Genomic DNA, 13,053 nt, shown 5'->3' on the forward strand with positions numbered 1-13,053 from the left:
CTACCTCTATGGGGTAGTGTCTCAGCTGTTAGGAATAAGTGTCCCTTTGCTCAAAGGAGAGGATACCCACTACAGGCCACCCTATGGTTCTACCTGCATGACCACGGAGAGGACATGATGAGGTGGGATGGCAAGCCTACCTCGACCTTAGAGGCACGTGTACGTGAGCTGCAAGGAAGAACAATCACTCAGGGAGGTTCTTCCAGGAAAGCTGCTGCTCCAATTTCCAGTGAGCAGGTCCCCAGACAGAGGAGTAGAAGTGCTGATTTTATTTCTGAGCTTAATAGAGAGACTCTTGATTCAGATTTACAGGAAGTGAGTTGTGACTGCCATGATCAGGACTAGAAGTGCCCTGCCTCCAGCCGGGTGGAGGAATGGGATAACCGGGCTTACGGGACTGTGTGGATCCGATGGCCTGGCACGTCCGACCCACAGGAGTATAAAGCTTTAGTGGGCACCGGCGCACAGTGCACCTTAATGCCATCAAACTATATAGGGGCAGAACCCATCAGCATTGCTGGAGTGACAGGGGGATCCCAAGAGCTAACTGTATTGGAGGCCGAAGTGAGCCTAACCGGGAACGAGTGGCAGAAGCACCCTATTGTGACTGGCCCAGAGGCTCCGTGCATCCTTGGCATAGACTAACTCAGGAGAGGGCATTTCAAGGACCCAAAATGGTACAGATGGGCTTTTGGTGTAGCCGCCTTGGAGGTGGAGGGAATTAAACAGCTGTCTACCTTGCCTGGCCTCTCGAAGGACCCTTCTGTGGTGGGGTTGCTGAGGGTCAAAGAACAACAGGTGCCGATCGCCACCACAACAGTGCACCGGCGGCAATATCGCACCAACCGAGACTCTCTGATTCCCATCCATGAGCTCACTGACCAACTGGAGAGCCAAGGAGTCATCAGTTAGGACCCCCTCACCCTTTAACAGTCCCATATGGCCAGTGTGGAAATCTAATGGAGAGTGGAGGCTAACAGTAGACTATCGTGGCCTGAACGAAGTCACTCCACCGTTGAGTGCTTCTGTGCCAGACATGCTAGAACTTCAATATGAACTAGAGTCCAAGGCAGCCAAGTGGTATGCCACAATTGATATTGCTAATGCATTCTTCTCAATCCCTCTGGCAGCAGAGTGCAGGACACAGTTTGCTTTCACATGGAGGGGCGTCCAGTACACCTGGAATCGACTGCCCCAGGGGTGGAAACACAGCCCTACCATTTGCCATGGGCTGATTCAGACTGTACTAGAACAGGGAGAAGCTCCAGAACACCTTCAATACATTGATGACATCATCGTATGGGGCAACACAGCAGAAGAAGTTTTTGAGAAAGGAGAGAAAATAGTCCAAATCCTTCTGAAAGCTGGTTTTGCCATAAAACAAAGTAAGGAGAAGGGACCCGCACAAGAGATCCAGTTCTTAGGAATCAAATGGCAAGATGGGCACTGTCAGATCCCAGTCGATGTGATCCACAAAATAGCAGCCATGTCTCCACCAACTAGCAAAAAGGGAACACAAGCTTTCTTGGGCGTTGTGGGTTTTTGGAGGATGCATATTCCAAATTACAGTCTGATCGTAAGCCCTCTCTATCCAGTCACCCGGAAAAAGAATGATTTCAAATGGGGCCCTGAGCAGCAACAAGCCTTTGAACAGATTAAACAGGAGACAGTTCACACAGTAGGCCTTGGGCCAGTCCGGGCAGGACAAGATGTAAAAAATGTGCTCTACACCGCAGCCGGGGAGAATGGCCCTACCTGGAGCCTCTGGCAGAAAGCACATGGGGAGACCCGGGGTCGACCCCTAGGTTTTTGGAGTCGGGGATACAGAGGGTCTGAAGCCCGCTATACTCCAACTGAAAAAGAGACATTGGCAGCATATGAAGGGGTCTGAGCTGCTTCAGAAGTGGTTGGTACTGAGGCACAGCTGCTCCTGGCACCCCGACTGCCAGTGCTGGGCTGGATGTTCAGAGGGAACGTCCCCTCCACACACCATGCAACTGATGCTACGTGGAGTAGATGGGTTGCACTGATCACCCAGCGGGCTTGAGTAGGAAACCCCAGTCGTCCAGGAATCTTGGAAGTGATCATGGACTGGCCAGAAGGCAAAGATTTTGGATTATCACCAGAGGAGGAGGTGACACGTGCTGAAGAAGCCCCACTGTGTAACAAACTGCCAGAAGATGAGAAGCAATATGCCCTGTTCACTGATGGGTCCTGTCGCCTTGTGGGGAAGCACCGGAGACGGAAGGCTGCTGTATGGAGTCCTACGCGACAAGTAGCAGAAACTGCTGAAGGAGAAGGTGAATCGAGCCAGTTTGCAGAGGTAAAGGCCATCCAGCTGGCCTTAGACATTGCTGAATGGCAAAGGTGGCCAGTGCTCTATCTCTGTACTGACTCCTGGATGATGGCAAATGCCCTGTGGGGCTGGCTGCAGCAGTGGAAGCAGAACTGGCAGCGCAGAGGCAAACCCATCTGGGCCGTCAAATTGGGGCAAGATATTGCTGCCCGGGTAGAGAACCTGGTTGTAAAGGTACGGCATGTGGATGCTCACGTCCCCAAGAGTCGGGCCACTGAAGAGCATCGAAACAACCAGCAGGTGGATCAGGCTGCCAAGATTGAAGTGGCTGAGGTGGATCTGGACTGGCAGCAAAAGGGTGAACTATTTCTAGCTCGGTGGGCCCATGACACCTCAGGCCATCAAGGGAGAGATGCAACATACAGGTGGGCTCGTGATCGAGGGGTGGACTTGACCATGGATGTTATTGTACAGGCTATCCACGAATGTGACACGTGCACTGCAATCAAGCAAGCGAAGTGGGTAAAGCCTCTGTGGTGTGGGGGACGATGGCTGAAATACAAATATGGGGAGGCCTGGCAAATTGACTATATCACACTCCCACAGACCCGCCAAGGCAAGCGCCATGGGCTTACAATGGTAGAAACAACGACTGGCTGGCTGGAAACATCTCCTGTCCCCCACGCCACTGCCCGGAACGCTCTCCTGGGTCTTGAGAAACAAGTCCTGTGGCGACATGGCACCCCAGAGAGAACTGAGTCAGGCAACGGGACTCATTTCCGAAATAGCCTCATAGACACCTGGGCCAAAGAGCACGGCATTGAGTGGGTGTATCACACCCCCTGTCACACACCAGCCTCTGGGAAAATTGAACGATACAATGGACTGTTAAAAACTACACTGAGAGCAAGGGGGGGTGGGACATTCAGGCACTGGGGTGCACGTTTAGCAAAAGCCATGTGGTTAGTCAACACGAGGGGATCTGCCAGGCGAGCTGGCCCTGCCCAGTCAGAAATCCTACATACTGTGGAAGGGGATGGAGTCCCTGTAGCGCACGCAAAAAGTATGCTGGGCAACACAGTCTGGGTTCTTCCTGCCTTGGGCAAAGGCAAAGCCATTCGTGGGATTGCTTTTGCTCGAGGACCTGGGCGCACTTGGTGGGTGATGCGGGAGGATGGAGGAGTCCGATGTGTGCCTCAAGGGGGTTTGATTTTGGACAAGAACAGGAAATGAACTGAATGGCACGATGCAAACTGCTATATAATATTGTGTGTCACCTCTGTGTTGTATCAATGATATCAGAGTACGAGCCTCCCAAGCCATGGAAGATCAACTTAGATGAAACAGCAAAGTGCAGCAGTGATGGAACAATGACTGACTCGGTATGCAGCAACCCAACGCACACACACCATCTCTCCCGCCCTGAAAGCCTGATACGGCAGATGGAGCCCAGAGTCATGGACTGGGTGAACTCAATGGACATTTTAATGGACATTTTACAGGGAAGGTCCATGAACTAAGGGAATGATGTCTGTGTATTATGTTAAAGGATGGGAAGGGCAGGGGTGGTGGTTGGTGAGGTTGTATTGGATCGTATGGGACCTGGGCATGGTGTAAATGGTATGGAATAAGGGGTGGAGAATGTGCTGGTTTTGGCTGAGAAGGGGTTAATTCTCCTCACCGTGGTGGCTGGGGACCTTTCCAGCTTCCCGCGCTCTGCCATGTGGGCAGGAGGCTGGGAGGGGCGGGGCCATGGCGGAGGCGGCTGACCCCGACTGGCCAATGGCAGGTTCATTCCATACCACGTGACACCATGACCAGTCTATGGAGGGGGGCAGTTGGCGGCTCGGGAGCGGCGCGGCGGTGGGTCGGCGGGCGGCGAGTGGCTGCGGCGCGGGCGGGTTGTTTCAGGGGTACATCTCCACCCCTCCCCACCCCCAGGTTTCATGCCTCTCATCGTTTTCCTTTCCATTGCATTTTTGTTATTTTTTTTTAATTTAAATTATTAAATTGTTCTTATCCCAACCCATGAGCGTTACCCTTCTGATTCTCTCCCCCATCTACCAGTGGGGGAGTGAGCGAGCGGCTGTGTGGGGCTGAGTTGCCAGCCAAAACATGACACTCATATCTATTTGTGTGTGTATATATATATATCTGAAGGAAGCTCTCACATGCCTTCAGAGATAAGTAATTCCTGCTTATTGAAAGAAGCAGTAATTTGCATCAGGGTTATATGTCTGTATGTATAGGTGATGTTTACGGAGATAAATAGAAGCCAGACTTACCCATATACAGATATGAAAAGGCTTTTGTTTCTCAGTTGTATGAGTCAATTGCTAATTATTTACAGGTTCTTTTTTTGGGGGGGGCTATATTAAGTTTTAAGTAGAAGTTGTATCATGAAATGCTGTTGCTTTTTCCTCTTGCAAATAATATTGTGCTTACAACAGTTCAGCATATGATTCTTTTCTTTTTTACAGATGGTGTGAAGATTGACAATTGAGGGGAGAGTGATTATATGCTTTTTTACACAACGGTTTTTGTAAAAGTGTGGTTTTCGGACACTCTGAAGGCAATGAATTATCATCACTGAAAACTTCTGTGAGGTGATTTATTCTTAAGAGATACTTATTATCATTATCATATATTGTTGCAGTTTGATTTCAAAATAAACTCTTGCATTTCATTAAATTTCCTGGGAGTGTTCTATCTGACAACTAAATGTACATGCGCATTTGCATAGCTGTGTGTCTGATAGACGTGCATGTCTTTGTTCATGAAAAATATAAAATGCAATTTGCAAGTTCCGTTTATACTGATGAGACTTCATTACAACAGAACATGTGAAAGGTATATAATGATTTCATCTTTGCTCCTTTGCACACAATCTACTTTCTTCATGTAGTTAGCTAAAACCTGGCGTCTGTCATCCCAGGTCGGTTTGCTGGAGCTTGCAGCCTGTCTGGCTGCTGAGCCCTGACTCAGTGAAGGACCCAAATACGTACTCAGTCCTCTGCCTGGGGCTGTCTGCTCGACTGCTGGTTTGATTGGCAGTAAAGACTTGCACAAATCCTCTGCTGGATCAGAACATCAGCACCAGTCTGCTCAGCTGCATCTGATTCTTGATCCTGCGAAGAGTGTGACCATAGAGCAGGCAACCTTATCCTCTGATTAAGAAGTGTAACTAAGTGATGAAAGATCTTAGTCCCTTGTGAAGGCTCGGTGTGAATAAAAGTGAAGGAGTGCAGAAGTTTGCCCTAGCAGTTACTGGATTGTGAAACCCTATAGTAATGGCTAGCTGTGGGGAGGGTAATACAGCTGGTTTGTGTTTGAGATAATAATAAAAATTCATGACAAGTTTTAGCTTTTCCACTCTTTAACTACTATTTCTCCTGAATTTCCTACTTATTTACTGAGCTGATGGTTAGTTTTTCATTTCATGCACTGTAGTGTCAGAATAGGAAGAAATTATTAAAAAAAAAGTGGTTCCCTCTTAAAGGGTTTTTATTTGGGGGTAAGGGAGAGAGTCTCTAGCAAAGGAAGCTCAACAGATTTTCCCACTGCCAAGCTCTCATTTGACACAAGCTAAAAGGACAAATTCTTTCTCAGATAATATACTAGCCATTTTACATTCAATAAGAAAAGATGTATGGATACAAAGTTAACTATACAATGGCTGCATTATCGCATAGGGTTTACCTGAACTAATCTGAGTGTTTAAATTAATGCACATATTGGCTCAGATTTTAATCTCATTTATGGAGTTGCCAGTCTGAGTGGATGTACACTCCTGAGGACGTGATAATCATGTGGGTATAACAGAGATCAGAATCTAACCTGCTTTCTTTAAATTTAAAATGTAAATGGGACACTATATTTGTGACAAGCAAGTGCTGGTTATTGTTTTATTTTATAATATTTTTACTTGTTTTGCAACAGCAATAACAGATCCGTGGATACTGGGTGTTCCCATTGCTCTTCATAGGATTGCTGTAAGCACATTTCATGGAGCTTTGCAAATCTCACATAGATGTATTTTTTATCTTCCTTAAAAGTTTTAAGTCTGTGTCATAATTTCTTTAACATAAATGTAATCAAAGCAATAGTGACAAAGTTCTTTTGAGAGTATTTTCTGTGCCTGTGTGCAGGACTGTCCGCTGGCTGTAATCTTACCACAGTCCAGTTATGTTCACATGGAATTCATGTTTTACAGTCCTTCTCAAAAGCAGTGTTAAAGTGCTCAGATAGTTTTTGAAGAAAAACTAAGATCTGTTTCAAGTTTGTATGTAGAATATCTACAAAGTATATTAAGAGAAATAATAAATAATTATTACTTTTCTGGTGTATTTTGCTATCTTAAATATCTCACTGTTATAAAAAGCTTTTCCTAACACCCTCAAGGAAGAGCCTGTTGCTGACTAAGCCTTAAAATATTCCTGAAGCCAACTTTTATTCACATCTGGCGTTTCAGGGGTAAGCAGGCAAGTTTGAACAACTAGTGCCTTGAAGAGTATATTCCGACAGGAACGCTATTACTTCACTTCAGGTCTTGGGAAGCACCGAGCACCCTGCACCAGTTGTAGTTGCTGCAAACCACAGGGACCTAGCGCTCATGAAATGCTATTCCACAGGTGCTTATGGTCAGTACCCAAACTCAGAGACTGCGTCAAAAATTAGTGACCTAATATTTATCTGTGCTTGGTTTCTACTGCGTTATCTTGAGTAACAGGTCATTTGGGAAGATTTTATTTCTTGCCTGATGTTACAGGTGAAATATCAGTTCAAGCCCTCATTTATTTATTTATTTTCAGTTTTAAGTAAAACTGGAGGAAATAAATTTGATAAAACATGTTTACTGGTATGCAGTACAGAATAATGGAGTTATGATATAAAATATAGTGGCAAGGTCATTTGCTGAAACATCACCAATATCAGGGTGAAAGGAAAGTGGAGCCCAGGAGGATTCATGGGTTTTCCTTTGTCCAGTGTCTCTCAGTTGTGACCTGCAATAACCCCTCCCTCGAGCTTACGACTGGAATTCCAGCTGCCCTGGAATGCGGTGGCTTCTCCACGGGGAGTGATGCAGCAGTGATGATTAAGATATTCAAATGAATTTTCATTTGCTGCCTGACTCAGAATTTAGAAACAGGTTTTCCAAAACGCATACCTTCATTCAGCGCCAGTTGTATTTGGTAAAAAATTCTGACAACTGGCTTCTTTACAGTCTGTCCTAGTTCTGTTCATCCCAAAACACAGCAGAGCACAAGAGACTAATTTTTAAAGTTATCCCTCTGCCTTTTGGGCTTTGAGATCTGTTTTGTATTGAGGAATAAGAAATCTTGTGTGTGCATGTAGGTTTGTGCTGTTTTGTGCTCCTTATCTTATTTCCCACTATGACTTTACAGTGCAAGACAGGTAATTTTGTTCCAACTATTTAATAGTGCTGAAAGCAACATACCCATAATTTTGCTGTGCTTGCATCTATTTGCTAAACCGTATGTGACCAAACCATTCTGCCATTGTCACTGAGACTCCTCAGTAATACCCATACCGTGCTGGTGTTCACGGTGGCTGGCGCTCAGCTTGTTGGTATTGATTTACTCTAGTGGGTATGTTATGGTGCTGCATGGTTTGCCCTTTTAAATTACAAAATCCATACTCTTTTCCTCTGAAAGAGGTAAATAAGGGTGATTCAATCATCTTCATGAATGATATGTGTATATATATAAGTAAATAGAAATTATATATTTATTTAATATATATAATATAGACTATAAATACATATGAGTAGGATGATTTAAAGAACTATAGTGTTGATTTCAGTATACTGTAAAGGTACAAGAAGTTCAGTCCAGAGTTACAGGTATTACGCAGATTTAGAACAGTTGAGGGTCTTTTCCATTTCAAAAGAAGACACAGACTAAATATCCTGATTAAAAAAAAAAAAAAGTTTGTTGACTACAGACAACAGTGATAAAAGGAGTGAAGTTATTCTTGTGTGTCCAGAATTCAAGTTTAAATTAAAGGGATTTTATCAAGGAGTGAAAAAACTTTCAGCTTCATCATAAAAAAAAACAGAAGATGATGAAAATGCCCCACAAAAGTTCTCAGCCAAGTGCTTTTTTCCAAGGCAGCCGATGGCTGGTATCTACTTTGAGGATCTGTAGTGCATGTTTTCCCTCTCACTTTCTGAGCTGAACTCCTGCAGAGTCAATGGACATGCTGAGCACAGAGTGAAAACAAAAATTATCATCTGCTGCATAGATCAGGGAGGAGGGGGCTGCTCGAACATGCTCTGATGGAGCAGCAAGGACTAGTCTAGAAGTGCGGAAAAGGTATGCCAGTAATTCATGGGCTAGAAAGGGTGCAATATTACCTCCCAGTCAGGGAGGGATAGGTGACAGGGTGTTGTTTCCAGCTCAATTTCTGTAGTTTCAATAATGATAAGAATTTTTATATTTTATTGAAACCATCTCTAGACAAAATTTCAGCAAGTAATATGAGAATATACCCACTTGCTTTGTTTTGCTTGTTAGAAAGGCTTTCTAACCACAGGTTTAAATGAGATCTCTCTCTTCTGCTTTTTAGGTGCAAAATCTGCTCCAATGTTGACACTTCCAAGAGTGCTTCCTCCCCCCGTTACAAAAATAGAGCTCCATCTCTGGGAATCTCACAGTTTGAAGGGTAGACACAGAAGACAAGGTGGTTTGGCAGATGTTTGGGAAGTTGTTAAATTAGCAAGGTTTTTGAAATCTAAGGAAAATAATAACTGATTTTTTTCTTCCTTTTAAAAAAAATTTTAAACAGATTTATTTATTGAGAAATAATTGCTCTTTTATTTGTAGCTAGATTTAAAGGTCAGGAAAACTGTTTCCTTTTTAAATGGAATAGAGGTACTTGAATACTACTAATGCTATAACCTACAGTTATCCAATTATACGTTTCATTGAGGGACTGGCTGGAATCCAGGTGCAGTAGTTAGAATAAAAGGCTCCCTGTCATTTAAGTCTATGTGAAATAGTTCACTGCTTGCAATTGAATCTGCAGTACCTTATCCATTTAAAAAAAAAAGCAAACTGGAATGCTCACAAGCGTGTATTAATTTCTAGAGTGCTCAAGTGCATGAATGATTTTGATTTACAGGCAGGTATTTTGTATTTGGAATATTTTTTCCACTTAAAAAATTGCTGTCTTCTTGCGGAAATACTGTTCTATGCCATTATTTTCCTATTGTTTGCTTTGTGTATTTGGTATGCATAGTTCTGGTGGGAAGGGTATTGCCAGAGGCATTCTGCCCTCATTCTACAATAATGCTAAAATGGTCTCTCCACATGAGTTTTGTGAGCGGAGTCATCAAGGGAGACTGACACAGTACCTAAGCAGCGCTCAGTTTGGCTCTTGTATGTGCTGCCTAGGCTAGCAGTTCTTGAATTGGAAAGCAGTTGAAAAATTAGAGACAAATGATGGCTGGGCTTCCTGGGATTTTTCTAAATTTGAAAACCCAAGTTTCTCTGTGATACTTGCCTAATTTTATGGATTTTCTATGGAAGATTTTATCTTTAAGACTTTGGCAAGCAAAACACTTTTCTGTAATGAGTTCTCTTCCTCTCGTCCTAACTCTGCTTACATATTCATACAGCTTTGTGCACCTGTTCTTTCTCTTGTGGAACAAACAAGAAATAAGAGCTAGAAATCCCCTTGTGGTTATACTAAGGTGCTCTCGTCTTCTATAGTGTCAGCAATCCTTTCCAAAATTAGTTTATATTGAAAAATCAACCAATTACAATACTATGGACTTCACTGCAAAATCATGGCAATATCCTTAAGAAGTGCATTGTTGGCGTTAAGATGCAGATCTTCCTATGGTTATCTCAGTCTTTATCTCCTTAGGTTCTTCATAACTACAGTTTAACTTACTGCACCTCGTGAACATAGGTTTGATGCAGGTGACCACTTGAAAAGTTAAGCTACTGTATTTGCATGGGCTCGGAGAAGAGCGTGCTGTGGTAAGAAAACGTTGCACTTGCTGCAGGAGCATGAAATTCAAAGATGCTTTATTGCAGAAAAGTTGGCCAAGTACCCAATAACACTAGACGTGGCGGTACACCTCAGGGTCCCACTTCGCCTGCGGAGTTTTTGCCCTGTGGAGTGTGTCCATTCTACATGCTCCTCCTGTTTAGTTTTTCTTTCCAGGTTGTTTCTCTGGGCAGGTACAGGCCTAACTTACATCATCTATAGCTCTTTCTTGTGTCCTGTTGCATTCACACTCCCCAAGCAACCTATGGGTTAATACAAGGCATATGGCTTGCCTTTACTATTCTAAAGCATGCATCGCCCCCAATTCCGATACTACACTGATACAAGCTACATAAATGCATACAATAAATTAGTATGAAAGTGTGGCTTGGGCTCAGATGGGGTTATTGGAATGGGCTGCCAAGGCTGTCTTCCCCCACACCAGCAGCAGTTCTCTTTTTTAAACTTCTGGTTAGACCTACATATATCCATATATAGAGCGAGCTGTTTATATAACTAACTGATTGGTTTTCTAAATCCAGAGTATCTAATTCTTCCTGCAAGTACAGTAAAAAGATTTCTCCAGGTGGGAACTTAGGTTTATGTAGCTCTTGCTCTTCTTGGTACCCCAGGAGGCAAGAAGAGAGTTTGAGACCAGAACGGCAGGATACAGTACAGCAGGCCCAGGTAAGATTAGACAGGTTATACTCCCATGAGAGACCACCACATCTCACTCCAGAGAAGTGAAGCAGACAATCCTGTAACTGGTGAGGGCAGAAGTTCAGCAACCACTCATGTTTTGGAAGTAACAGATCAGGCATTCTTTGTCTTTTTTCTCCTTGCTCTCAGTGGGATAAAATAAGATATACACATTGTCCTCAGAAGTTTAGTGACCGAAAAATAGGAAAAAACTTCATAAAGCAGGACTCTTCGTCCACGGAAAAAGGAGATGCAAAGATTAATGTTGTATACCCACACGACCCCCTAGATACACTTCTCACGTGGTTATCCAGCACTCCTGATGTAGCACCTAGCTTTGCTAAAGGGCTCACAAGACAAACTGCTGCTGTAGGCAAGGATGGAGCAATTAGCCTTAACTGCTTATTTTTAGCAGCATGTTCCAGCACTTGATATAGTGCTGCAGCATCAGCTTTTTGATCACAGTAGCAATCTCAGTCTAGAAGAAACATTAACAAATATTAATCTGCCCCAGCAAATAGCCATAATGCTGCCTCTTTTTATGCGAAAAAAATACAGGACAGGCCAGCCTTGGGGTGATTGAAATCCCTTCAAAGAATGTTTTGCCTTGTGGCTGCATCAGGGCACCAGGGCTGTATCTACACTAGTAGAGGCTGATGGACAGCTGGCAAATCTCTATGTGCTCAGGTAGAGAAGCTGTTATACACAGGCTGAAAGTGTAGGTGCAGCCCTTTACATTAAAACTATGACAAAGGGTATAGGGCGGTCTTGCACTGAAGCGCGATTTGATATGAATAACTTACCAGCAATGCACAGAAGTACTATAAAAGAAAAAACTAGAGGACAAAGGTGTAAATATAAATGTCCTTGTGGGTTTATTGTTCTTCGTATGTAAGAAGCTTTATTGTACAACTTCTACAACTTTAAAATGGAAAATGGTTAAAAAACATTTACAAAAAAGCATGTTCTTCGAAAATTATGCTAGCAAAAACATTGGGAGGAGGGAAGCAAAAAAATCTTCAGTTCAGTGTGCAAACATTTTATAAAAATAGAAATACTAACTCTACAGGTAGCATTTCATGATAAATTATTTAAATAGCATATCTACACAATTATGTGATTAACTATTACAATGGCAATGAGAAAAATAATTTATAAAAATACAAGCAATGGTATACAAGATGACAGGAAAAATAACACAACATTAGAAATCGTATTTGACATTTTTTTTCCAATGCCATTTCCTTACTGGGAATACATTTTCTGCAAAGAAATTTTGACTATGTACAGCATTAACTTTAGCACTACAGTAGCTCTAAAGTTTGTTAGACATTTGAACTCTGCTTAATCCAAAGGTTTTTCTCAGTCACACAACAATGAGGTAATATTTGTACGTAAAACTTCCACTGTGTTAATTGCTTTTCCTTTTTTGAAAAGACAAGGAAATATTATAGGTATAAGGATGCTGCCCCTTCTGCTGGGGAAAACAGTTTTTTAATGTATATCAAGCCCTCTCCCTCTTTTGCAAGGAGCTCCTGAAATTCTGTCTAGTCTGCGAGGAATTCCTCCTTTTGTGGCTGCTCATCACTAGTTACAATAATTAGCGTGCAGCAGCACAAATAGCCGGTTTGAATGGTTGCCGATGGCAGTCACTGTGCCTCTCTGCAATCTCCTCAGGGCAGGTATTCTGGTTTTCTGCAGGCCCACGGCAGTGGGTCAAGTACTGCAGATGTTTTCCCAGCACTAAATAACCCCTAAGATGGTAAATGGCATTCTCTCATCTGTAGCACTATGGATGAGACAGGAACTGCTACCACCTAAAGGTACTTGAGTTTTAGTACTGCAGAACTGCTGCCTGCCAGGCTACCACCTGCCTTGCACAAAGAAAGGAAAAGCCAACATTGAGCTCAGACTGAGAAAAACAAACATCCCATTCCCCACCCCACCACTTTTCCCTGCAACCTTGAAACCTTTATGGCAAGACCACTCTTCGTTACAAACACAACACCACTATCTGCTCCAGACGAGATTTTTTTTTCCCC

The 13,053-nt window shown here is 43.4% G+C and overlaps 1 protein-coding gene across 6 annotated transcripts in view; it reads left to right on the forward strand.

The window, feature by feature from the left end:
- FSIP1 (fibrous sheath interacting protein 1) overlaps window positions 1-4,987 on the forward strand; it is a 94,237-nt gene extending 89,250 nt beyond the window's left edge. For 5 of the 6 annotated variants that reach the window (XM_075103197.1, XM_075103199.1, XM_075103195.1 and 2 more), the window contains one exon: window positions 3,599-3,831. In XM_075103197.1, the coding sequence (XP_074959298.1) occupies window positions 3,599-3,816 (218 nt within the window). In that variant the 3' untranslated portion in view covers window positions 3,817-3,831. Of the gene's footprint in view, window positions 1-3,598; window positions 3,832-4,776 lie in introns of those variants that run through there. The other variant, XM_075103198.1, reaches the window with a different exon arrangement.
- The last annotated feature ends 8,066 nt before the right edge of the window (window positions 4,988-13,053 follow it).

The sequence above is a fragment of the Phalacrocorax aristotelis genome, chromosome 9 (genome assembly GCF_949628215.1).
Source record: "Phalacrocorax aristotelis chromosome 9, bGulAri2.1, whole genome shotgun sequence".
Taxonomy (NCBI): Eukaryota; Metazoa; Chordata; class Aves; order Suliformes; family Phalacrocoracidae; genus Phalacrocorax; species Phalacrocorax aristotelis.